The sequence below is a fragment of the Ranitomeya variabilis genome, chromosome 8 (assembly GCF_051348905.1).
Source record: "Ranitomeya variabilis isolate aRanVar5 chromosome 8, aRanVar5.hap1, whole genome shotgun sequence".
Lineage (NCBI taxonomy): Eukaryota > Metazoa > Chordata > Amphibia > Anura > Dendrobatidae > Ranitomeya > Ranitomeya variabilis.
Window position 1 is genome coordinate 72,016,691 of NC_135239.1, and position 27,917 is coordinate 72,044,607.

Genomic DNA, 27,917 nt, shown 5'->3' on the forward strand with positions numbered 1-27,917 from the left:
TTCGCCCCGACAGATTGCAAGAAATGGCATCCAAGTTTTCCCAACGGGGGTATCCAGCTAAAATACTTCAAAATGCACTGGCACCGTCACCACCCGGACCCACTAGGTCTTCCAACCGGATTCCCTTCGTACATTCGTTCCACCCCTTCGCCTATGTTCTGCATTTATCTATACGCAGACACTGGCACCTACTGACACGGGCACATCCGGAGGTTCCTGAGTTTCGGGAACCCTTTCTTCCCTGTTTTAGACGGGCCCCCAATCTCAAGGATTCATTGGTAAGAGCGGATATAGGCACTAACAAATCCATACCACGCCAACGGTTCCTACAGAACCCACGAACCGGAACCTTCCCCTGCCTCCACTGCTCCCAATGTCACAATATCCTCAAAGGCTCATCTTTTCACGACCCATATTCGGGCAAAACCTTTAAGATTCCAGACTTCTTCACCTGTGATACTTCATGGGTTGTCTATCTAATCAAATGCCCGTGCGGCTTGCTGTACGTGGGGGAAACCACACAAGCCATACGGGACCGAATTTGTAAACACAAATCTACGATACGTTGTCAGCATCTCATGTTACCAATCCCCTCACATTTTATCTCTAAAGGCCATAGTATTTCCCAGCTCAAATTCCAGGTCATTGAGCATATACCCCCATTTAGACGAGGAGGAAACAGAATAAACCGTCTTAAACGTAGGGAGGCCTTTTGGATCCATACTCTGGACACTTTACATCCGAAAGGCCTCAATAAGGACTATGATTTGGCAGCTTTTCTATAAGAATCTGGTATAACTATATATTTATTTTGCTCTCTGTGTGGTCCAAGGCTCTCTACTTACACAGGTTCACAGCATTGACTTCAATTCGTATCCAGGTATCTAGTCAATAGGGATTCTCCTTAATTTATTGTATCTTTTATTGTTTTTTTCTTTTTAATAATATATTCATGCAACTGTTAATATCATAACCACGGTCCAGTTTACCAGTATTAGCATAGCCTCATTGACTGGTTGTCTTGTGACACGTCTCTACCATGCACGTTATAACTTCATTTAGAACATTTGTATGGGGTTCTATGAGTATCATTTAGTCCAGTATGTAATTTGTACATTTTAAGAACATATGATGAATTCCATGTTCTAACATTCCTTTTCTCTGTTATAGAGTCGTCTATATTGAAGTTTATCTGCTGCACCACTTCGTTGTCACCTCCTCACCAGGATATTGTACCACGGACATAGCTCACTTCACTCAGCTATGTCATATGTGCCTGAATTCACTTAGAGGTTGAACTTGGCAACACGGCCCCCCTTTTTCTTTTAATTTCACCTCTCATTCATTCTTCTTCCTACTGCCCATAGCATCGTACCGCCTCTCCCTGTGTCCTCCCACCTTCTACTATATACGTACCGCTCCACAACTCAGGCGGAACTATTACTGCGGCTTCGGGTTATACACGGACTGCCCCCACAGTTGGACACCACATCCGGGGGTGAAACATATGTGTAACGCCACACATACGGCTTCCCTAGCGACGCGTCCGGTCTCCACCGACGGCGTCACTTCCGCTTTAGAGTAACGCTCCCTTATTGGATAGCGGCTTCATTGGGACACGCCTTTTCCCCAGAAATATGCGGACGCGCACAGCACACATCAGACGAGCGGGGGATACCGCGTCTGATCTCGGCATACTCTTCTCCCATGAACACCAGGTAATTCATTGCAAACATCCGTCCGTACTTCCCGCGGTGACACTTCAGGTTATTCAACCTGATTATCTTCTCTCCGCAGTACACCTGGTTCTTAGTACAACAATCCCTAACAGGTATGCCCACTGCTTTTTTCCTACCTGGCACATGTTGCACTGACGGTTAGGGTCACATGTCACCCTTTAATTCTTATATAGGCGCTGCCCTCTATATGCCCGGGGACACAATTGTCCCTTCTATCCACGCATTTTTTCGCTATAAAGTACGGTACGTTACATACTATCTTCCACTATATCATCTTCTTCCCTGATCAGATCTATACCTAATATTAAAGGCTTGAATTCGTTCACCTCTCCCTGCACCACTAGATATCTATGATTGTTCTGTATTATCCTGTATAGACCAGATTATTGTCGAGCTCTCATTACGCTATTGTGTAGCCTCATATTGTATATACTTTGGTTTTTTCACTGTATTTAATTTATGTATATATCTCTCACTTTGTAGTAACTGATGAAGGTCCTGTTTGTTTTGGACCGAAACGTTTTAGTACTACATTAATTAGTACTACATTAAAAAATCCTCCACTTGAGCATAAAGTTGAGTGCAAGGTCTATTACTTTATTCACCTATGGTGTGGGAACCTACCTTTGCACCTTATTAGTAGTGCACGCGCTCCTATCATTGTTACAGAAAAAAAAATGGCTCAGCACTTTCCTTCCCTTCTTCTGAGATGCGGTTAATTCATTGTTGGCCAGTTGTACTGTTATGATCTGGTGGCCAAAGAGCAGCATGAGACGTACTCTGGAGAAGGTGGTACCTGTACTGACCGCAGACCCTGAACCTAACACCGCAACTAGAAGTAGCCGTGGAATGTACCTAGCGCTCCCTGGACATCTCGACACAGCCGGAGGACTAATTACCCCTAAAGATAGAAAAGGGAAAACTATCTTGCCTCGGAGAAAATTCCCATAGGATAGGCAGCCCCCCACAAATATTGACTGTGAGAAGAGAAGGAAAAAACATACGCAGACTGAAATCAGAATTTAGCAAAGGAGGCCACTTCTAGCTAAATAGAAAGGATAGGACAGAGTACTATGCGGTCAGTATTAAAACACTAGAAAATATCCACCACAGAAAATACAAAAACTGCACAGCTAACTAAAGATATGGAGGGTATATCTGCATCTCCAGAGATACCAGCTTTGCTAAAGAAATCCTTATACAGACCAAGCTGGACAAGACAAAAAAACATGGAAAAGAACTGAACAATAAGGCCACAGCATGTGGACAGCAAAAAATCAAGGCCAGAACTTATCTTTGTTGAAAAGAACTGCAAAGCAGGAGAGACCAGGCAGAGATGTGAATCCTCCAGGAACAATGGACAACTGGCACTGACTAAAGGGTGAAGCAAGACTAAATAGCCCAGTCAGATTTGCAAAAAGTGAACACACCTGACAAATGCTGCGACTCAGAGACAGCAGCGCTACCACTTACAACCACCGGAGGGATCCCAAGAGCAGAATTCACAACAGGCACCTCACTATTGGGGAAGGTGGCTTAAATACAAGATGCCTCCCAGCTATTGCCTGGGGGCATCTTTGCAGGTGTGCCTGCTGCCCCTAAAATCAGGGAGCATACGTTACATATTCTCAAGTCCTCAGACAGTTCTCTTTCTGTTCTCCATCATTAGTGTGACACAGACACACAGTGCAAAGGTTGAGTCAACTTCTTCCCTTTTTTTCTGGTTTCAGGTGTCATTTTCATATTGCTCACACCTGTTACTCGCCACAGGTGAGTTTGAGTGAGCATCATGTTTGAAGCAAAGTTTTTTACCCAAAATTTTGGAAATGTGACAACAATTTTGTCCTGCCCATTTTTGGAGTTTTGTCTGAAATTATGTCCAATTTGCCTTTTGTTCTCTGTTTCTGTGTTGTTCCAATACACACAAAGGAAGTAATCGTGTGTAACAAAACGTGTAATTGCAATAATTTTATGTAAAAAATACTTAATTTTCTGGAACAAAGGGTGCCAACACTTTTGGCCGTGTCCATGGCGACCTTATCTGTAAAGCTGTCACATTATTTAATACCCTTTAGTGAACACCGTAAAGCAAACAAAAATTCCCAAAACGCAGTTTTTTAATCATTCCGTAATAAAGTTATAGCTCTCAGAATATTCATAAATATTTTTGTTTATTTTTTTGCCTTAATTTTTGCAATAGCTTTTATAAGCAGCAGGCTTTTGTATCATTGCTGTAGGGCATTTGTCTGATATTTTAAAGTTTGGAGTTTCATTTTAAATTAAGCATAAAGAAAATTAGCCTGAAGCTATATACAATTCTGAAAACCACCTGTGGGTTCTAGTTGCTCAACACACCCCTACAAATGTTCTCAAAAAGTAGTTTCCGACCACATATTGGGTATTGCTGTGGTACTGTACAATTGCAAGAAATTGAGGGGTCTGTTTTCTGCTGTTACCCCCTGTGAAAACGAAAATTTGGGGCAATGCTTTAGTAAAAAAAAAAATTCCTTTTGCTATGTGTTAAATGCTGTGAAGCACTTGATGGGTTAATGAATAGTGATGAGCGAACGTGCTCGGATAAGATGTAACCCGATTATGCGTTCCTCGAAAAATGCATTGAAGTCCTTGTGGCAGCATGTCTCACAGCTGTTCGACAGTCTCAACACATGCAGGGATTGCCTAGCAAACAGGACATGCAGGGTTAGCGCGGTAAGCACCCAAGCTTGCTCGGTTAACACCTTATCTGAGCATGTTCACTCATCCCTATTAACCAACCTTCTGAATGCGGATTTGAGGTCCTGGAGGGGGTTGTTTTTAAAGTGTGGTCTTGATTGGGATTTCTCTTTTATATGTAGGCCCCTCAAAAGTGCACTGGTCCCTAAAAAAACAGGTTTTAGTAAATTTAATTTAAAAAAATGCATTACATTTATGAACCTAATGATATCAGTCTTACTTATCAAAAAGTGTCACTTGATGGGATGCTCTCCCAACTACTCTGCTACCAACCACTCGGCTTAAATCCACTTTATGGATGGGTAAGGAAAAGTAGCAAACTCTACATACTTTAGTGACAAGATTATGTCTTCCTTTTTAGATCTTTACTTGATGCATTGGCCAGATGCTCACATTCCTGGTAAGAGTTCCCGGGAGGCGAGAGCAGAGACATGGAAGGCTCTTGAGGATTTGTATTACAGAGGTAACTTTTCATCTTTTGCCACGTCAGTTGGTTTGGGATAAAAATTGCAGTTCTTAGTACAGGGCTAGTAACCTGGACCTTTAAGCTTGAGTTCCACAATAATTTGGGTGTGATTTTTTTATATTAGAAGCAGAATATTTTCAGGATAAAAAAAAATGCATCTGTATTTTTAGTTCATTTTCAGTACGAAAAATATAAAAAAAAATAAACATTTGAAAAACACCTTTTTTTCCCCCGTTAAAAATCAAAAAACTAAAAAAAATAAATACCGTATGTTAAGCATTGACTGTAAAAGATTGGTGTGTGAAAATGTAAAATTAATTATTTCATGCAGTAAAAGCCACTATGATACAAAAAAAAATCAAAACAGCAGAATTACTTTTTTGGGTCATCACTCCTACCCCAAAAAATGCAATAAAAAGTGATTAAAATGTTATATGTACCACAAATTGGTATAAATAAAGCCATAAGCTTGTTACGCAAAAAAGAAGCCCTCACACAAGTCAATAGATGGAAAAATAAATGTTACAGGTCTTCAGAAAATGAAGTAAAACCTGAAAATATTTTTATTTACCGACATCTGAATTTTTATTTCATCATTTAAATAAAGAAAACATCTATTGAAGCTTGTTATCACTGTAATTGTACTGACCTGGAAAATTATGTTTTAGAGTCACTTATACCATACAATGAAAGCTGTAAAAATGAAACTTCCCCCCAAAAAAATAATGGTGTAATTGCATTTGTTTCACAATTTCCACACTTGGATTTTATTTTTCCATTTTACAGTAGATTAAATGTTAAAATGAATGGCGTCATCGAAAAAGATATGTAGTCCGTCCAAAAAAGAAAAAGCCCTCATATGACTTTGTCAATGGAAAAATAAAAAGGTTATGGCTTTTGGAAGAAGGGGATAGGAAATAAAAAGCGCAAAAACAAAGAAAGCCTCTTCCTTAACCCCTTTCGCGACATATAACGTACATTTATGATGGGATTACAGAAGAGGAGAAGGACTCAGGTATTCTGGTTGCAAGTAAACTAACCAACGGTACTCAATGTCAGTAAGCAGCTGCAAATGCAAATGAGATCTTTGGGACTTTAATTTTATCCCCCCCTTCAACCCTATCTATTAACGATGGCCATATAATGTAATTATTTTAGTAGATATAAATAAAAGTGATGTTTTAGGTTATTTCTACAGTCATTATATAAGAATGAGGCATCAAAGACATTTGTAAGTTGGCTAAACTACTCCTGGAGTAGAAGGGGTACGCAGGCTGGACGCCAGTTGTTCATTTCTGTGGCAAGTAGTAATAATTTGTTATCTCTACAATATGACAAGTTAAAATAAAATAATTCGGATGTAACCAACAAAAAGCTGTTCTGTACAGATAAGAAGTCTTATACAGAATATACCGTTTGACCAGAGCAACCTCCTGCAATTGTGGTCAATTTATCGCTAACTTCAAGGACGCAGAATAATGTAGGCGATAGACATCCTCTTCACATCTGGACATTCAGAAAAGATTCTGTGCCAGTTTCAATGTTTGCTGTGTCATACTGATAGTGTATGAAAGCAAGAAATGGAAGGCCTAAAGTGTTTTTGATGTTGTCTAATTGCTACACAGAACTCTACTTCCAACGTTGTGGAATAAGTTATTATTTTATTGTGAAAATAAAATGAGTAAAACAGTACAAACGAACTATAGGAACGAATGCAAATCTAGTCGTGTGAACTTAATGCATCTAGAACCTGATGATGATCCTAGTCCGGGAAGGAGAACACGTCTGTTATTATAGACCAGTGTTGCCCCAACTCCAGTCCTCACGGCCCCCAATAGATCATGTTTTCAGGATTCCTTAGTATAGCACAGAAGCTGTGGCAATTTCTGCTGCCTTGACAATAATTCCATCACCTGTGCAATACTAGAGAATTGTGGAAACATGACATGTTGGGGGCCGCGAAGAGTTTGAGAAACATTGTTGTAGACCTTTTGTACTGTATTACAAGCAGCTTGTATTATTGCAGCCATATCTCAAAAGGTGAACATACTAAGATCCCCCCCGTAGGGCCCAATTCATCAAGCCTGGTAGTGTTCACGCTGGTCTTGATGAAAGGGTGTGCTGGACTCAGACGCTCCCAATGCATGAAGAGGCGCATCAGATAAGCTGCGTACCCCTCAGTGTGCATCTCACCACAAATCCTACTCCAGCCCCTGCTGTAGTAATATTTGTGGTGTAGCGATGGCCACTGCTTGTCATAAATTCTGCACCCCCTTCCCCGCCTCAGCTCTACCCAGTTCTGCGGGGTTGGGAGAAATTGGCATGAAGTTGCAAAACGTAGGCACATCTCTGAATTGCGCCAAAATGTTTTGACTTTTCAAAGCTCTTCCGCCAGAATTCTGGTGTGGAAGCTCAGATGCATCAGACTCATAGTAGTGCACTTTATGCATGTACATTATTATACATTACTACCTAAAGGAGTGCCAATGTTCCTCTTAAGTTTTTTTAGATTTTCTGCATAGTAATAGCATTCTTCTGCCATGAGGATGTCAAAGAAGGAAATCTTGACACTTGTTTAACTTGAGGAACTGAGGATCAAGAAGTGAGAAACGAACGTGTGTAAAATGACTGTAGATTATATAGAAATACCATGTATATTGGCAATATATGGTGTATGGTATGTTCTTACTGTGGGTTTGTAGCCAGACTTCACAATATAAACTGCATTCAATATTAAATCAACCTCTTAAACATGATAGCAGGCGGAAAAACATCCACACAGTTTCTTATAGGGTGAGACAGCCATTGGCAGATACTACTACCTGTCTACTACGTGTCATTAAAGGGGTTTGGTGACTTTAGCTTTATTATAAAAGATGTGTTGGAGACATGATTTTGGGGTAGTGACTAATATGTAAGTTTTGCAAGTTATTGTTTTTGTTAGTGCTCCATTATCACATATTGCACAGCTCTCCTGTCTCTCCACAATATGGTTACTGGTGGAGGAACATGTAGCTAGAGCTTTCCATCATCAGTCTCCATCACATGAAAAACATTGCTTATGAGAAAGCTGTTCCTCCATTGGACTGGTGTGGTCACATGCTCCTCCACCAGCGGCCATATTGTGGAAAGATAGGAAAGCTGTGCAACCTGTGAGGAAGGTGGAGGGGAAGAATCTGTATTACTTACATGTTAGTAATGGTCACAAAATCATGTCCTTGAAGTAGAGAGCTGGAATAACAATAAGCTCATTATCGTCGTCTCCAAGTAAAATAAGGGGAGACCGGATGCGATAGTACTCTCCTGGTGTGGTTGTGTGACCACAAACACTGTAAAGGCTCAAAATTGCAGCAAACACATAGCTAAGATAACATCAGAAATGGAATAAAAGGGTTAATTCTGTGCTGCCGGTATTAATGATGGGAAAAAGAGGACGGTATTCAGGAATGCATTTTATACTTTGGTTTGTCCTGATGAAGAAGTTGGGAACCATCGAAGGCTGAAACGCGGCAACTGTGGTACCACTGTCTTTTGTGATTTTTTTTATACATAAAGTAAGCTTTATTTCATCTATTTTTTCAGCCACTTTTGTCTTTTTCTTTTCAATTGTTTTTTTCTAGCTAGCCGGCGATCAGACTGTGGCTTCTTCAATATACGACATAATGGCTGTATATTCCATCAAGATCCCTGTGCTACTTTTACTTTGTAGAGTACCTACCACCAGTCTTTAGCTGCACTTTCTATTTAAGAAAATAGTTGGCAGCGCAGCTACAGACTGGTAATTTTTCTAAATAGCATTAATTAGAAAAATTAATGATAAGTGTCTCTGATGCCCTCTGACAGGACCAGACTTTCTAGCAAAATTCAGGTCTGAACATCAGTATTGTAGGGTCCCTGCATGTGGAGTGGGATCTTAATACCACCCAAAACCCCTTTCACTGTGAGGACAGATTCAGGCAGCCATGTAAATTGGACTGAGATCGGACCGCTATGCACAGACCAGTGGGCGGGCGGGTCTCCGAACCCGAGCGTGACAGCTTCCTATATTTCTATGAAGCTGTCACGCTCAGGTTGGGAGACCCACCCACCAGCCGGTCTGTGCATTGCAGTCTGATCTTGGTCAGATTTTTATGGTCATCTATCTGACTGTGCCCTGAAAGTGATTTGAACTAAATCGTCACTGCTGTATCCTTCACTAAGACCATGGCACTATACTAATTAACTTGCAACTATAACCTACTTAAGAACCAACCACTCAGACACATTGACTTTTGTGGATAAAAATTTGGCCACTGCCTTTATTAGCTTAATAACAGATAGCCAAAAAATTCTCCATAACTTAATAAGTTCAAACTTTAACCAATCAAGGCAGCTTAGCGAAAAGGCTCAAGCCCGTTAACCCACAACTTGCTAATTCCACCATCGCCTGCAGATTCAAATTGAAAATATTGTTAGCAATCGCTGATGGGTGTACCAAATCTTTTCTAAAAAAGCCGGGAACTCCACCTTCTAAGTCAATGTGTCTAAACGATAAAAACGTCAATTGATGGTAAAAACTTACAAAGCGATCTGTTCAAACGCTTCCTTATTTTTTCTCAAAACTTCAGCCCATCTGACCAAATTTATAAGATTCTCGGTATAATCTCTGAAAAAATGATTTTAACACCTGGGAACAGCCCACTAATGTTCTGCAGATTCATCTTCATAATAAAGAGGAGATCGACCGTCCCATCTTCCCGATGTCTTGACCTCCTAGATGTATTATAATGATGTCAGGCCAAGGAAAATTGTCACTCATCATTAGCACTTGATCGATAAAACCGTCCCATTTCTGCCCTCTGATTCCTATCCAGCACACTCTTACTGGATCAGGTAGTGATGAGAGATTTGGTCAGTAGTACCCTTCTGGCGCTCTGTGCTGCGCCCAATGAATGAACGAATGACCAAGAATCCAGAACGTAAAACCTGTAAAAACTATATAATAATGGCATTAGGGACAATTACTTTCTAATATACCGCTGATAGCAGTTTGACGTCTACCTTCACAGCTTCTTTATAATTGACTTATTTAATCCTAATCTTACAGACTGTGTCGTAAGTCCAATACGAAAATAATGAGTAGAAAAATATCTATCCCCCAAGCCCAAATTAAACAGACATTTCCTTAAAATGCTTCTAAACTGAAACTGACAGGGGCATACCAGACTGGTGTAACAGCAGACGCTCACTCCCAACGGGGCGCACGGTCAAATAAACTTTAATTAAACAAACTGGACAAATATGAGGATCCGACAAGACATTGAAACTGCACAAACATTTCTCAGAATGGCCGGGGTAATAGGACACCTGTCATCCTGATCACAGTCATCTTTCCTATAACCCTTTTACACTTGCTTCACTATAAAATAACTAATTCAAGGCCGCACACCAACATTTTTTTTTTTAGGAAAAACGATATTCCTGCCAAGTGCTCTACTACTGTGGAGCATGCAAAACCTTTTTCACTCATGCAGAATGCCAAAGCCAACTGCTCTGAACCCACATACAATTCACAATTACTATTAATTCAAAAGGATGTCCATTGCTCCCACGCTGCTAAATTTAATGGCTTCTTTTACACTTGCCGTGTTTTTTGTGGGCCGTATTGCCGCAATTTGCACGGTCTGCCGCAAAAAACTTGCGGATCGCCGTTTTTCTGGTTTCCAATAATATGGAAAAAGTATTGGAAAAAAAAAACGGCGTTCCGCAAAACCGGAAGTCACGGTGCACTGCAAAAACAAGCTTCCGTTGTTTTTGCGGCCCCATTGATTTTCAATGGGGGCCGTGTCCGTAAGCTGTGAAAAAGATCGAGCAGGCTCGATCGTGCTCCGTTGAATTATTGCTGCCCGTTTTTGCGGCCCCATAGAAATTTATTAGGGCCGCAAAAACGGGACGCAAAACCACGGCAAGTGTAAAAGAAGCTTTAGACTTGTAGACGCAAAAATATCTGAAAATTTGCTCTGCTCTTTAAAGGGAACCTGTCAACTGACTCATGACAGGTTCTGTTTAAGGCCCAGAATGATAATGAATAGATTTTCTGCAGTCTGTGTACAATAGGAAAACCCTCTACTAAACACATAATTAGAGGTTTAGGTATAATGACAGACTTCAGACTGTATGCAGAGGAAAGAAATTAAAGATCAAAATGTATTACATCAACAACTTGAAGACTGAATCATTGCTGTCTTGACTCTGTTGCGTAAACCATATTTTAGATTGTGCCCTGGTGCTGAGATTTCTCCATCTTTCTATGAAACAGAAGCACATGTGGGTCAGTAGACTGGACATTGATGTAGGCCATGAAATCTAGTAAAGAATACACTTCTCCTAACCAACTATATATTGGAGAGTGAATGAATAGACTTTCTGCCGTCTACAGTAAGAGGAACCTGTATGAGGATTGTATGCAGAATGCAGCCATCATTACTATATAAAGAATGAAGTAATAGACAAAATAAAAAAATCTGTTGACTATGTGGTGATACAAAACTGGACAAATGAGCCAAGGGCGATGGAAGTATCCCACGCTGCTGATTAAATGACAAGCCACGGTGAGATGAAGAATTGCTGATTCAATGTCAATGAAGTCACTGGCTCCTTCTTCAGGACCAACCACAAATAAAAGCAATGGATAACATATAAGTACTGTACATGAAAAAAATTAAAAAAAGGTGCCAAGGATGGAGGGGGGATATACAGTCACATGTGGTCAAGGACAAAGTTCCAAAATAAAAAATGGATATATAGAGAAAGCACCTATATATCATTTCATTTTTAAATAAAGTCAGTAGAAGAATAGGTAAAAAAAGATTTAGCATTTCTAGGGGTTGTGTCTCAGATTTAGCTTTTCTAGGGGTTGTGTCTCAGATTTAGCTTTTCTAGGGGTTGTGTCTCAGATTTAGCTTTTCTAGGGGTTGTGTCTCAGATTTAGCTTTTCTAGGGGCTGTGTCTCAGATTTAGCTTTTCTAGGGGTTGTGTCTCAGATTTAGCTTTTCTAGGGGTTGTGTCTCAGATTTAGCTTTTTTAGGGGCTGTGTCTCAGATTTAGCTTTTTTAGGGGTTGTGTCTCAGATTTAGCTTTTCTAGGGGTTGTGTCTCAGATTTAGCTTTTCTAGGGGTTGTGTCTCAGATTTAGCTTTTCTAGGAGTTGTTTCTCAGATTTAGCTTTTCTAGGGGTTATGTCTCAGATTTAGCTTTTCTAGGAGTTGTGTCTCAGATTTAGCTTTTCTAGGGGCTGTGTCTCAGATTTAGCTTTTCTAGGGGTTGTGTCTCAGATTTAGCTTTTCTAGGAGTTGTGTCTCAGATTTAGCTTTACTAGGGGTTGTGTCTCAGATTTAGCTTTTCTAGGAGTTGTGTCTCAGATTTAGCTTTACTAGGGGTTGTGTCTCAGATTTAGCTTTTCTAGGGGTTGTGTCTCAGATTTAGCTTTTCTAGGGGTTGTGTCTCAGATTTAGCTTTTCTAGGGGTTGTGTCTCAGATTTAGCTTTTCTAGGGGCTGTGTCTCAGATTTAGCTTTTCTAGGGGTTGTGTCTCAGATTTAGCTTTTCTAGGGGTTGTGTCTCAGATTTAGCTTTTCTAGGGGTTGTGTCTCAGATTTAGCTTTTCTTGGGGTTGTGTCTCAGATTTAGCTTTTCTAGGGGTTGTGTCTCAGATTTAGCTTTTCTATGGGCTGTGTCTCAGATTTAGCTTTTCTAGGAGTTGTGTCTCAGATTTAGCTTTTCTAGGAGTTGTGTCTCAGATTTAGCTTTTCTAGGGGTTGTGTCTCAGATTTAGCTTTTCTAGGCGTTGTGTCTCAGATTTAGCTTTTCTAGTGGTTGTGTCTCAGATTTAGCTTTTCTTGGGGTTGTGTCTCAGATTTAGCTTTTCTAGGGGCTGTGTCTCATATTTAGCTTTTCTAGGGGTTGTGTCTCAGATTTAGCTTTTCTAGTGGTTGTGTCTCAGATTTAGCTTTTCTTGGGGTTGTGTCTCAGATTTAGCTTTTCTAGGGGTTGGGTCTCAGATTTAGCTTTTCTAGGGGTTGTGTGTCAGATTTAGCTTTTCTAGGGGTTGTGTCTCAGATTTAGCTTTTCTTGGGGTTGTGTCTCAGATTTAGCTTTTTTAGGGGTTGTGTCTCAGATTTAGCTTTTCTTGGGGTTGTGTCTCAGATTTAGCTTTTCTTGGGGTTGTGTCTCAGATTTAGCTTTTTTAGGGGTTGTGTCTCAGATTTGGCTTTACTAGGGGTTGTGTCTCAGATTTAGCTTTTCTAGGAGTTGTGTCTCAGATTTAGCTTTTCTAGGGGTTGTGTCTCAGATTTAGCTTTTCTAGGGGTTGTGTCTCAGATTTAGCTTTTCTAGGGGTTGTGTCTCAGATTTAGTTTTTCTAGGGGTTGTGTCTCAGATTTAGCTTTTCTAAGGGTCGTGTCTCAGATTTAGCTTTATTAGGGGTTTTGTCTCAGATTTAGCTTTTCTAGGGGTTGTGTCTCAGATTTAGCTTTTCTAGGGGTTGTGTCTCAGATTTAGCTTTTTTAGGGGCTGTGTCTCAGATTTAGCTTTTTTAGGGGTTGTGTCTCAGATTTAGCTTTTCTAGGGGTTGTGTCTCAGATTTAGCTTTTCTAGGGGTTGTGTCTCAGATTTAGCTTTTCTAGGAGTTGTTTCTCAGATTTAGCTTTTCTAGGGGTTATGTCTCAGATTTAGCTTTTCTAGGAGTTGTGTCTCAGATTTAGCTTTTCTAGGGGTTGTGTCTCAGATTTAGCTTTACTAGGAGCTGTGTCTCAGATTTAGCTTTTCTAGGGGTTGTGTCTCAGATTTAGCTTTTCTAGGAGTCGTGTCTCAGATTTAGCTTTTCTAGGGGCTGTGTCTCAGATTTAGCTTTTCTAGGAGTCGTGTCTCAGATTTAGCTTTTCTAGGGGCTGTGTCTCAGATTTAGCTTTTCTAGGGGTTGTGTCTCAGATTTAGCTTTTCTAGGGGTTGTGTCTCAGATTTAGCTTTTCTAGGGGTTGTGTCTCAGATTTAGCTTTTCTAGGGGTTGTGTCTCAGATTTAGCTTTTCTAGGGGTCGTGTCTCAGATTTAGCTTTTCTAGGGGTTGTGTCTCAGATTTAGAATCACATAGGGGGTTATCAACCGAAAGTTTAACTTTAAACTTATACAAGACACCTACAAGTCTTTACAATGGATGGACTGTACTGTTCAATAATACAATCTGACATAAATGCCCCGTTCTGTTGCCAGGCGTCTGTCGCTCGATTGGAGTTAGCAACTTTCTAATTCATCATTTGGAGCAGCTGAAGGAAGATTGTGATGTGGTTCCTCACCTCAACCAGGTAAAGAAAATAAAAATAATAATTATATTGCATATATTATACAGCAGTTTCCTTTTTTGCTAATATTTTTTTCCAGTTACATTGTTTTTTTTTATTTGTTCACTTTCATTCACTGCATTAAAATTTACTAAACTGAAAGGTATTTTTTCAGCACTTTTTTTGTCAAGTAGTCCCTCAAAATATGTAAAGTTAGATTTTTTTTTTACAATGAAGATTAAATCCTAATTTGTTTAAGGGAACTTGTCACGGAGACGATCTTCCTTGTCACAAACTTGTATCTTCTGAAATGTTGGAGTTTTAAAAAAACGACAAAAAAACATAGTTGAAATCAGGCCAGCGAAGACCACAATAGTTACAAAGATACAGGGGCAGCACGGTGGCTCAGTGGTTAGCACAGCAGCCTTGCAGCACTGTGGTCCTGGGTTCAAATCCCACCAAGGGCAACATCTGTAAGGAGTTTGTATGTTCTCCAGTGTTTGCCTGGGTTTCATCTGGGTTCTCCGGTTTCCTCCCATATTCTAAAGACATACTGATAGGGAATTTAGATTGTGAGCCCCATTAGGGACATCTATGATAATATATGTAAAGCGCTGCAGAATAGGATAGCGCTATACAAGAAAAGCATAATAAATTATAATAATACATCCCTTCCCGCTGACTTTTCCTCACCCATCAGCTAGACTGATCGGTTTCTCGGAAAGAAAAGGGAAAGGCAGAGTTCATCAGATGGTGTATTTTTGCTGCAGTGTACACAAACAAGGGCAATTAGACCATAACGTGTATATTGACTACTAAAACAATAGGGACAACAAGCCCCAAATCAGCTCCCCACCTATTTACAAGCCTTGAAGGAACAGTGGCACCAGATAATTTGAATGAAGGGACCACATGACAAGATGACCTGGCCTCTGAACTTTACATACAGGTAAATAAGAAAGCCTACACCTATAGAATGTTTTAATAGAATGTTTGTATTCCTTTAGAATAAAGCTATCTGACACTAAGGCTACTTTCACACTTGTCCGTCGGTACGGGTCCGTCGCAAACCGTTGGCCCGACGTACCGACGGACGGTGTACTAATTAGCACAACGTGGGCAGCGGATGCAGTTTTGCAACGCATCCACTGCCCAGTGTGATGAGCGGGGAGGAGGGGGCGGAGTTTCGGCCGCGCATGCACGGTCGAAAATGGTGGACGCGACGCACAAAAAAATGTTGCATGTAACTTTTTTGCGCTGACGGTCTGCCAAAATGCGACGCATCCGTCGCACGACGGATGCGACGTGTGGCCATACGTTGCAATGCGTCGCTAATGCGTCGCTATTGCAAGTGTATGGAGAAAAAACGCATCCTGCGGGCAACTTTGCAGGATGCGTTTTTCTCCAAAACGACGCATTGCGACGTCCGCCAGACGACGCCAGAGTGAAAGTAGCCTAATTTTGTTGCGGATCATCCCATTTGCAATGCATTGTAAAAATAATCTGTCAGCACGATTTTTAAATGTAAAGTAAAGCCATGGCTGTGATGGTGCTGTAACACAGATTAAAATTGATATCTATGATAAAGAATATTGCTTTGTTGTTCTTCTTTAATCACCATTTGTAGTTTTCTGCTACGTTAATTAGATTTTGGGTGCACAGGGGCCGGACTGTGCACTAGGTCTTCTCCTTCCTGTCTGTGATTTCCCAGCCCCTCCACCTGCCTCCTGTCTTTGAATGACATGCCACTGCTGAGATTTCAAATGGCAGGTCATTCATAGTCCAGAGGCAGACTCAGGGGCCGGGAATCACAGACAAGAAGGAGGAGACCCGGTGTACAGTCCAGCCCCTGTGTACCCAAATCTAATCAGCAAAAAACTTCAAAAGGTGATTAAAGAAGAACCACAAAGCGGATTTTTCCACCAAACGTTTTGATGTGATCTGTATTATCGTATCATTACAGACACTGTTTTGCTTTACATTACAAAATCAGGGTTTCTTTAAGTACTGTACACAGGAGAGATGTCACGGGTTTACATGACAGAGCGGAGCCAGAAAACTGCAGCATCTGATTTCTCCTACTCCTGCACCGTTTAGAAGCACGTCACCTTCATATTAAATGGTGCAGGTATCTTTTAGTAGTGCAGGGGTTAATCTGCTCAGTTGAGAACTCATGGAAGCTTTTCTACATCAAGGCTCTCAGCTGTTCACTGTTGGCCACTCCCCTCTCTTATATATATATTCTGGGCCCTGGCTAGCTCTCAGAGATGGCTTCATGTTGCATGTTTGGAGATGGTGGTTGATGGTTGTTGTTTGCGAAGGCGTATGGTGGATTTATCTGAGACTGTTGACAACAGAGTCGTGACAGGAGATGAGCATCTAGCCGGGAATGTTGACACTGCTTAGCTCTTGTCAAACAATAGTCGGCCAATTGGAACCTGAAACCCATCATATTCATTAGATAGCTGTAGGCCTAAAGAAAGTTTTGACGATGGCTACTACTTCTAGGTTCTTCCTATGTAGGAGTCCTCTTATCACCCAGAGAACAAAAAGATCAGCTATTAAAAATCACATACTCCAGATCCTTCTCTCCCTGAACATCATATGGGGCATTGGTCAGCACAGTGACTCAGTGGTTAGCACTGTAGCCCTGCAGCACTGGGGTCCTGAGTTCAAATCCCACCAAGGACATCGTCTGCAAGAAGTTTGTATGTTCTCTCAGTATGTTGGGTTCCTCCCAGAATCCAAAGATAGGGAACTGTCCGAATGAGGACAGTGAAGATGATGTCTGTTAAGCTCTGTGGAATACTGTATTATGGTGCGAAGCATATTAAATAAATAACATTAGACTGTTAGCTGATTCCAACAATATTTGCAAGACTTTAGCCATGTGTATAGGGGCCATAAAGGGGGTTGTCCAGGACTTTAACATTCATGGCCTATACTTAGGTCAACGGTGCCAGCGGCACACTGCTCAGTTGCGGAGCTGCACAACATAGGTCATAGCTGGGTACGGCATATCCATCCCCTATTCAAATCAATAGGGGGTGGAAATGTAGTTCCCGGCCACTGCCATTATTCTGTTGCTGTTGACTGAGCAGTTCTGTCCACCGCCAATACTGGGAATGACAAGAAGTGTTAAAGTCTCAGACTTACCTTTTAACTTGAATATCAGAGCCGGGCAGACCTCAAGTCTGTGCTGGGTTTGAAAGCTATAGAAGAGCCAACCTTTTCCTGTGAATTTCTGTCATTTTTATTGCATCTTTCTTCTCAAATGCTCTTTTTTATATATACATTGAATTGTTTTGGATGTTAAAGGTAGAAAAGTTCCTTGTCTTAGTGAACCAAAAGGTTTCAAAATGATAAGAACTGAAACTGAAAAAGTTCAAGTTCATGGTGAGGAGGCGAAATTTCTCATTGGAAGTTCATGCTAAGATGATGATGACATTGTCTTCAGTGGATATACTTCAGGGATGTGTTTATGAAATGTTTTAAGACTTTTTGTGGCTCAATGTCCAGAAATTTAATGGGTTTCCTGTTTTGTAATTGTACGGAGGTTTGGGAGTTTTCTACAGAACTAGGTTTCCCTTTCAGGTCCTCCAGTTTTTCCTGGCCTCTCCTGATGACGGCAATCTTCCTCTAACTCCTCTTGTTATAGGAGAGTCCCCATTTTCCTTGAGCCCCAGCCAACTCATTGTTTTCACACCATTGTCGTTAGTTGAGACAACGTGTACTAAAGATACGAAGCAGGAAATGACCAGCTTTCCGTATTACTGGGAAAGAAATGTTTAATGTTGGCTGCTCCTGACTGTTTTCCGCATGTTATTATTTCTGTAAATTCCTTTCCAATTACTCAACAGTGAGATCATTGGACAACAACTTGTAAAGTTCAACTGCGCGCCCCCTACACCCCGTAATCATGTATCCTCTCCGGATAGACGATATTGGTAGATTGGTATGCCAGAACAATACCAATGTTGACTGTTGTCTGATCTGTCCTTTACCCGCAGATGTTGTGTGAGGATTGGTACAGACCAGTTCAGCACATAAATGTTAAAAGGGTTATCCAGGACTGTTTTCTTTTATCCCTACGTAACAAAAAGCTTATCTGTAAATACTTGATAACTACCTGTCTGTTCTTCCTTTTTCCACTGAACGCTCCTGCCGGTGGACGCGATTCTTTTACGTACTATCATATCATAGGGCATCACTGCCGAGAAACAAGTAGAAGGGTCAGAGGTTATCTAATAATCCCCAGGAATCCCTTTAGAATGTGACACCCCAAATCTATGTTGACTGTAAGGAGGCCCTGGATATCCCTTATAGTCTATGTAGATAACCTCCTCTCTAAATACCGTAAAGTGATATGACAAAAGAGAAGGAAAAGGAAGTATATCAGCACATCCATCCGGGATATAAATAAACAGCCTCCCCGTGTATCAGATTTATTTGTCTAACCAGGAATGTGTCCCCTTTGTGTGATATCACCAACGTGATACCAAATTCTTCTCCTCACTTCATGTTTTCCCCACGTATTCGAGGCAATATGAGCACATGGCATTATATATCACCCATTGGGTGTGGCAGATGATGAATTTCTCTTCTTAAGTTACCTTACTCATGAAGTCCGTATCTGAAAGCCAGTTGGTGGGATTCAGGCTGCTAAACTGGCTGTGTTCTAGTCTGTCTCGGGGTCTCTTTGTCCATATAAATTAGTGATCTATTTGGGTTCCTTCTCCTCACCCGCTCCTCCTCCTAATCAAACCCCACTACTTATAATTACCACTACATATAATTAGCCCCTGCTCTATTTTTATATCATTACTGCCTCTTTGATGAGAGGTTCGGTTAACATACCCTTGATCCATTGGTCTCTCAAGATATTCGGATTATGCTGGTTGTTTTTCTCCAGATGTGAATTCTATGCCTTTCGCGTTGTTTTGGCACATTTCTTCTTCACACTCTTTGACTGATCCAGTACACAGATTTTACTCTTGTACTCTTCTGCCAACAGCCCCATTATTATGTAATTTACCCGTTTGCGTCTACAATCTTTCACGTCTCTCCGCTAAATGTAACCATGACACACCAGTCATCGTATGACAGATATGTCGGCACTGTTGGAGACACACACTCTAGAATGGAGAGGGCATGTTGTGAACCGAGGCAAGCCAGATCATCTTGTGCTCTATGGGTACCGAAAATAACCCTGTCAGTACACCAGTATGATAGGACAAGGGAGGAGTCTCCACCCGAATGTGTTTATTTTTACCTAGTAATGGGAGTTTCCATGCTGTGACAAACTATTTAACTTGTGAATTTAAGCCGCACACTTGAGGTTAGACATACAGTATGTGTATCCAGCACTCTGGCCTTTATTATAGTTAACCTTATTGGAGGGTATTTGTTACCACAGGGCACCCTTAAAGGGAGTCCATCAAAATGCATCTTAAATGGCCTATATAGTGTTGTAGGGGACTTAGCCTCTATAACAACCATACTAACACTATACCTGCTACTGGTACAGTGCCTGAGAAAATAACTTTAAATTCATATGTAAATGAGGGGGCTTCGGTGCACCCTTGTCTCCTTATTTGAATTTTGGGACTCTTGCTCCACTTCTGATTAACCGTGCTCGCTTCCCAGAGCAATCACTATCTGCCTACATGCGTGCGGCTGTACGCGTTCTCCTCCCTGTCTCTTTTCTTCTAATGCCATGCTGCACTAGAACACCCAGCGAGTGGCGCCAGAAAAAAGGAGACAGTGAGGAGAATGTGCACACACGCCAGCAGTATCCAGACAGCTCTCGCACTGGGAAGTGACTACCATTTATTAGAAGCGGTGGAAGGGCTCCAATATGCAAACGAGGAGACATAAGGGTGCACCAAACTCTTGGCCAGTCTAAGGCCATGTGCACACGTTCAGGATTTCTTGCAGAAATTTCCTGAAGAAAACCGGAAATTTTCTGCAAGAAATCCGCATTTTTTTTTTGCTTTTTTTCCGTTTTTTTTGCGGTTTTTTTAGCATTCTGCAAGCGTAATTAGCTTGTAGAATGCTAAAGTTTTCCAAGCGATCTGTAGCATCGCTTGGAAAACTGACTGACAGGTTGGTCACACTTGTCAAACATACTGTTTGACAAGTGTGAACAACTTTTTACTATAGATGCAGCTTATGCAGCATCTATAGTAAAAGATAGAATGTTTAAAAATAATAAAAAAAATAAAAAAAATGCTTATACTCACCCAGACATCTCCTCAGCGGTGTCCGTTCCTCTTCCTATAGCTGCTGTGCGCGCAGGACCTTCCATGACGTCGCGGTCATGTGAGCGGTCACGTGAGCGGTCACATGACCGCTCACGACCAATCACAAGACAGTGACGTCATCGGCAGGTCCTTCACCGCACACCAGCTACAGAAACCGAAGCGGCAGCATGCAGCGGTGAGGCGGGAAGACATCGAGGGTGAGTATAGGACTATTTTTTATTTTAATTCTTTTTTTTTTGACCAATTATATGGTGCCCAGTCCGTGGAGGAGAGTCTCCTCTCGTCCACCCTGGGTACCAACCGCACATAATCTGCTTACTTCCCGCATGGTGTGCACAGCCCCGTGCGGGAAGTAAGCAGATCAATGCACTCCTAGGTGTGCGGAATCCCCGCAATTCCGCATTTTTAATGAACATGTTGCTTTTTTTTCCGCGATGCGATTTTTTCGCGGAAAAAATCGCAACATTTGCACAAAAAATGCGGAATACACTTAAAATAATAGGAGGCATATGTAAGCGTTTTTTTCGCGTTTTTATCACGTTTTTATAGCGAAAAAACGCGAAAAATCCTGAACGTGTGCACATGGCCTAAGGGTGCACTGTAGCCTCCTCATTTACATATGAATTAAACACTAGGGAAGACAGATTAGGATTCAGAAGGATCTAGCTAAGCTTGAACAATGGGCAGCGACTAATAGAATGGTATTTAACAGAGAAATACAAGATTCTACATCTGGGCAAGAAAAACGAAAATTACATCTACAGAGCCTGAGGAATAGAACTAAGCAACAGCATGTGTGAAAAAGACTTGGGTATACTAAAAGATCACAGACTGCACATGAGTAAACAGTGTGATGCTGCAGGAAAAAAGTCAAACACAGTTCTGGGATGTGCTAAGAGAAGCATAGAGTCTAGATTACATTAAGTAATTTTCCCCCTTCCACTCCTCCTTGGTGAGCCCCTGCTGATGTAACTGAATACTCACTTATCATAAGTGACTTATGCTTGTCAGCCAGGTGCTGTGGTTAGTGCTGACCATGATCTGGAGCAGTTCTGCCCGGTCGGACACAACATTTAACAGTATATAGCAGTGGCACATTTATAAGAAGATAGTAGAGGGATCATCCTCAAGACCTTTTTTTTTATTTTGCCTCTCTGTTGCGAAGATATTTGCAATCAAATCCAGAGAAAAAGAAAAAAGAGATCACCTCCGCACAGCTGCAGCCAAACTAACCACCTAGCATAACAAACAAAAATAATGCTGAGAGTCCCATACGGCAGCTCCAGTGGTGCAGTATCCAAGGAAAACAAGACCATAAATATCCAAATGTATAAGAAGAGAGGAACGCACTCACCGGGCAGGTAAAATCCAATCCTTTATTGAAGCATGGATAAACTTAGCAGGGAGGGGAGTGGAGGGTGACGGTCCGTCACCCTCCACTCCCCTCCCTGCTAAGTTTATCCATGCTTCAATAAAGGATTGGATTTTACCTGCCCGGTGAGTGCGTTCCTCTCTTCTTATACATTTGGATATTTGCAATCAAATATTTCTTACCTAATGAATTAAGTTTTAAGTCCAATGGGCATTACCAGATAACAGCTCATAAGGTTGACGAGGTACACACCCCCAGTAAAAACTATCTGATAACACCCACCTAGACTTAACTAGAGTTAACTTATTTGGTGTCAAATACTTTGCTAATATCTCCTCAATGAAGAAGCAAAATATATAAAAAAGAGTTGTATTCCTCTCTGCAGCCACTATTACATCGTGTGTCCAGCACAAATTCATAGAATCATAGAATGGTAGAGTTGGAACGGACCTCCTGGGTCATTAGATCCACCCCCCTGCTCAAAGCAGGATTCACTAAATCATCCCAGACAGATGTCTGTCCAGCCTCTGTATGAAAACTTCCATGGAAGGAGAACTCACCACCTCTCGTGGCAGCCTGTTCCACTCATTGATCACCCTGACTGTCAAAAAGTTTTTTCTAATATCTAATCTGTGTCTCCTCCCATTCAGTTCCATCCCATTGCTTCTAGTCTTTCCTTGTGCAAATGAGAATAAAGATGATCCCTCTACAATGTGACAGCCCTTGAGATATTTGTAGACAGCTATTAAGTCTCCTCTCAGTCTTCTTTTTTGCAAGCTAAACATCAAATCCTGTAACCGTTCCTCATAGGACATGGTTTGCAGACCGGTCACCATTCTGGTCGCTCTTCTCTGAACTTGCTCCAGTTTGTTGATGTCTTTTTTAAAATGTGGTGCCCAAAACTGGACACAGTATTCCAGATGAGGTCTGACCAAAGTGGAGTAGAGGGCAATAATGACTTTGCGTGATCTAGACTTAAACATTTTTTGAAAGATCCTCAAAGAGCAAGTCTGATGATCCAACAAAACACTACATTACAGAGCATAGAAGCAGCACGTGAGAAGTTTAGAAGTTGCAATAATTTAGGATAGCCGTCTTACTTTTTGGTGGTAGGTAATGATGTGGTAAAAGATGTGAGATGGGTCAACCCTTTGGAGAGACATCTGGGGCATATAGAAGATACAGGAGATACTTCAGTGTCCGCTTCTTTCTCTCCAGCAGATGTTTAACCTATTAGATACCTGAGTGAATCATAAACCAGCAAAATGAATTACTTTCCCTAATAATATTTACTTAGTAAGTTAACATTAGGGATAAAATACACCAGTTGGAATTGTATCTAATATTGGCGATTTTCGAAATCTATCTTAGACACGAAGCAAGTTTCAGACTTGAGACACGATTCTATTAGAATTGTAAACTGAAAAAACAATCTTACATCTTGTATAATTGTACAGTGTGCTTCACCAATCCAAGCTGTAATTTCCTGGTCATTTCCAGAAACTCTTCTCTTTTGTCCAGACCGACTCGTGATATCTACAAACTTGGGCTCTGACATGATCTCCTCTCTAGCGGAATGCCCGTGATATCTAGGGTTAAGCATTGTAAAAGAACTTGTTATAAAAATAATAATTAGTTACAAGTATGGACCCATTTATGGTTAAAAATTGATTGAAATCATAGACAGGGCACCCCTGTAATGAGCTGGAGTTAGGGACTTGTGCCAGTGCTGTGAGCTGTGTCTGGAGCTGGACTGTGCAGCGGCTCCCAGGAGAAATAAAGTTAATTTTCCACTAAGTGCAGCACTTTCAGCACAGCATCCCAACACCTTCATAAAGTTATTAACCTGCAGATTAACCCTATATTTGTAGGTTAATAGTGTTATACGACCTGACAGGTTCCCTTTAATGGTCCATTGTTATTGGTATTCTTTTTTTCATTCAGCGTTTGAATTGATATACAAATGAGGCTGAAGAGCTATGGTAGATCTGAAGCCTGTGTCACTCCAGCTCTACTCCTCTCCCAGCACCACCTCCTCCTGCTTCACTAACAGCCTTTGGGCTTTGTGACTTCAGGTAAAGGAGCCATCAGTAAGAGGATGCCGTGCTGGGTGGGGAATAGAGCTACAGAGTAGATAATAATAGTAATAGAGTGACAGGCTTTAGATCTTCAGTAGATCTTCAACCTAATTTACAAATCAATTCAAACTCTGATTTCTCAGTAACAGAGGAACGGACTGGCCATGTAACGGTATTGCTGGACTTGACTTTGAAAGAGCTACATGTGTATATAAATATATTTGGGGTGAAATCCTGCTGCCAAATTCCCTTTAAGGAAAGAAATATGCAAAAGAGTTGAAGGCACCACCAATAGGATGGATTGCTGCCTTATTTTATCAGCGGACATGATCCGCAGGACAGCAGGAAATGTATTAAATGGAGAGTGTAGGGTTGGCCATTTTTCTAGCCGCAGCACTTAGTTACTTGATGTGCCTCTGACCTTGGTCATGCTGGATAATTCTTCGTACTTTGTTCATGACGGCAGGGGGAAAGTTATTGTTATGATTTGTGCTATGGAAGACTATGCTCTAAACCTGGTGAATAGTGTCATGAGATTATGTAAACACCAGCACAATGTATACTATATATGTAACCACAGTCATTCTTTTGTTGCCTCCACGGGGTGAAAGCTTTTGAGTGAATGTGTTTTTCCTACCCTGCATTGTGTGCTCCCTCTCTGTGGGAACGCTCTCTCTTTTCCCACTCCTTTCTCTTTTCCCCCTCATTTCTGTTTTCCTCCCCCTAATCCGCTTGGTTGTCTTTATCTTTCCAAACTTGTCATCCAGTTGTCTCCCTCGCAGCCTGTCCAAGCCTCTCAACTTATTGTGCGCTCTGATTTTTGGGCTACCGATGGGGACAAACTGTTCTGGAGTTTTATTTTGTGGCTCCAGGGTGGATGGAGGAGACTTTTCAATTTCAGAATGAAGTGGCTTCTACAAAGGACAAAGCATGTCAGGAGAGCCTGTGAATGGAGAGAGGAATGACCCAGTTGTCCCTTAACCTCATTTTTTTGCAAGTGTTGTGCTATGAATTGCTAATGTGGATGTGTGTGTCCCGCAAAGGCATTAGGCTCCCAGGAACTCGGTTTTGATTCAATACATTATTATTTTCTATGGCTTAAAATCACATTTCACACTTTAAATGTGTTAGTAATAAGCATGGAGAAGAGTGTAGACATCACGATGTATACTCGTCAACAGTGAATGTGCAACACAAAGAAGGAGAATTTGTGGAAGTATTTAAAAAAAATTAGAAAAATTATTAGACTTGTTAATGACATGCACATGTTGGAAAAATGGAAGCATGTTTTTCAAAACATCTCAATTTATTCAGCATTGAGTATGAGTGCCACTTGCAGAAATCTCCGCACTTTCACAGCTTAGCAGCAAACAATGAGGTTAATAATGGTTGTCTGAGGAATGTTCTGCCATGCTGAATACTCTTGGGATTGCAAATTATCAAGGTCCGCTGCTGGCAGCTCCCTTTACAATTGCCAACCAATCAACTCACAGATGTGCTCCATTGGAAAGAAGTCCGCAGACGCTGTAGTCCATTTTATCAAGTTTAGGTCAGGCAGGCTGCTTTCAGTAGCACAAGCAATATATAGCCTGGCATTATCGTGTTGAAAAACAGCTCCTGGGACATTTCCACCTTCCTTCGTGAAGGCCTCTTTGTCTCTTTGCCTGTGTAGCCTCCAGACCAATCTCTGGCTATCATTGCATCCAAGACAAAAGCAGGGCTCATCACTGAAGAGGATAGACCTCTAACCTAGCCTCCATTTCCATCTTGAGCTTCAAAAGTGATAGTCTTTGAGAACAGTGGTGTGAAGTCAATGAAGCACCTATAGCTGGACATGTAGCTCAAAGCCCAATGTTGTGCTAACACCTTATGGTGATTTGTGTATGTGCATATGTATAAAAGTTCTGCCTGAAGAAGGGGTAACAACTGCTTTGAAACGCATAGGTACCATATTTTTCGGACCACAAGACGCACCTTTTTCCCAAAAAGTTTTTTGGGGAAATGGGGGTGCGACTTATGGGCAGACTATACTTACAAATCCTGTGGTGGTGGTCCCTGTGGTGGTGGTCCTGATGCAGCCTCCCTTCCCAGGCTGGTGCGGCTGTGGTGCTGCGGTGGCGGTGCTCTGTGGTGCGGCACTGGCGGGGCTCTGTGCTGGGTAGGGGGCTCCGCCGGTATTTCGTCAAAGCCCGGAGGACCCCACAGCTCCGTTGCTGCAATGCGGTGGCCTCGTTGCCGAGATCTGAATCTGAGCATGCGCCGCCCCTGACAGCGATTTTCCCGGAAGTCACTGCATCGTAGCAACAGAGCTTCGGGGGGTCTCCAGGCTTTGATGAAATGCCGGCAGAGCCCCCACACAGCACAGAACCCCCGCTGCCGCCACACCACAGAGCGCTGCCACCCCAGCACAGAGCGCTGCTGCCCCAGCACAGAGCGCAGCTACCCCACAGAGCACAGCCCCCCACAGAGCACAGCCACCCCACAGAGCACCACCAACACACAGAGCACCGCCACCACACCAGCCTGGGATGGGATTTCCCGGAGGCCACCGCACCAGCAGGACCACCGAACGACCCCTGAGACCACTCCTCCACCTGTGCCGATCCTTTCCCTGGTAAGCTGAATTCGGACAAAGACTGACCCCCATTTGACACATTTTGTTTCCCCTATTTTCCTTCAGAAAATTTGGGTTGCGTATTATGGTCTGGTGCGTCTTCTAATCCGAAAAATACAGTATATTCATGTTTTGCCTAAAGAAGGGGCAAGAACATGCTTCCGTTTCTCTTGTTCTGCGGGTATATTCGAACATTCTGAAGTTATGTCATTAGGTTACTGAAAAATTCTTCTCTTGCAACATTCTGAAGAGGTTTTTCTGCTCTGTCAAGGAAATCCTCATCTTCTTTGATGAGCTTCAGTGTAGCTATTCTCTCCTAAAGACATTGCACCTTTTCCTCTAACAGAGTCACAAGCTTGCATTTCTGGCATGTAAAGTTTGTCTTTTCCTTTGGCAAGTCTGTACATACTGTATATAGCACACATTACAGCACACCAAATGGGTAATCTCCTTCTCCATGTTGAATAAAACGAATTTCTGTGGAATCGCCGTAAAGCAGCTCAATCCAACTCCATCCAAAGATTCTCAGACTCAAGGCAACTTTTCAGTCTTCCCAGAATGCACCAGGAATATGAAAATTATTTCCTTCCAGTTTCAATTCCTGGTTTGACGATTTCTTTCGAGCAGCTCGATCCTGCTACACCTAAAGACCCTAAGACTCACGGCGACACTTCACTCTTACCAGAATGCACCAGGAATATGCAAATGATCTCCCCTGTGCTTCAATTCCTGGTTTGTGATGTCCAATTTCACTTGCAGTACAGAATAAATCATTCGGTGCCAATTTTGGAATCTGACGAGAAGAGGACTTCACTGGGGAATATATCACACTGATCCTACTCCTGGAATTATGGTGTGAGGTGGCATAATGTACAATAGCCTATCTCCTGTAGTCTTCATTCCGGGTACACTAACAGTTCAGTGATACAATGTTTTGGTCTTGAACATCGATTCAGCCATTTCTTTAAAGTGTTCCAGTAGCTGTTTTATTAACATGACAATGACAGTTTACATATTATGGGTGCTACTGTGAGCAGTCTCCAATCTAATACATCTGGGATGTCATTGGCTTTGCCATTGCAAAACAAGCTGCCAGCAGTGGATTTTGATGATGTGCCCAATTGCATTCAGGGTGGCAGAACATTCCTCAGATAATTATTAATAAACTCATTGAAAGCAACCAAGTCATGTAAGTGCATGTATCATACTCAATAGTAAATAAATCGAGATTTTTTGAAATTTTTGTTTTCATTTTATCATAATTTGGATACTATTAACAAGTATGTTGATCCTGTGATTTCCAGAACTCCACGACTTTTCCTTCTGGGTGTTGCAATTT

At 41.6% G+C, this 27,917-nt stretch overlaps 1 protein-coding gene across 2 annotated transcripts in view; it reads left to right on the top strand.

Moving 5' to 3' along the window:
- Positions 1 to 27,917, top strand: part of LOC143788476 (putative oxidoreductase ZK1290.5) — a 181,987-nt gene that overhangs the window by 91,441 nt on the left and 62,629 nt on the right. For both annotated transcript variants that reach the window (XM_077278171.1, XM_077278170.1), the window contains exons 4-5: positions 4,834 to 4,935; positions 14,184 to 14,275. In XM_077278171.1, the coding sequence (XP_077134286.1) occupies positions 4,834 to 4,935; positions 14,184 to 14,275 (194 nt within the window). The remainder of the gene's footprint in view (positions 1 to 4,833; positions 4,936 to 14,183; positions 14,276 to 27,917) is intronic.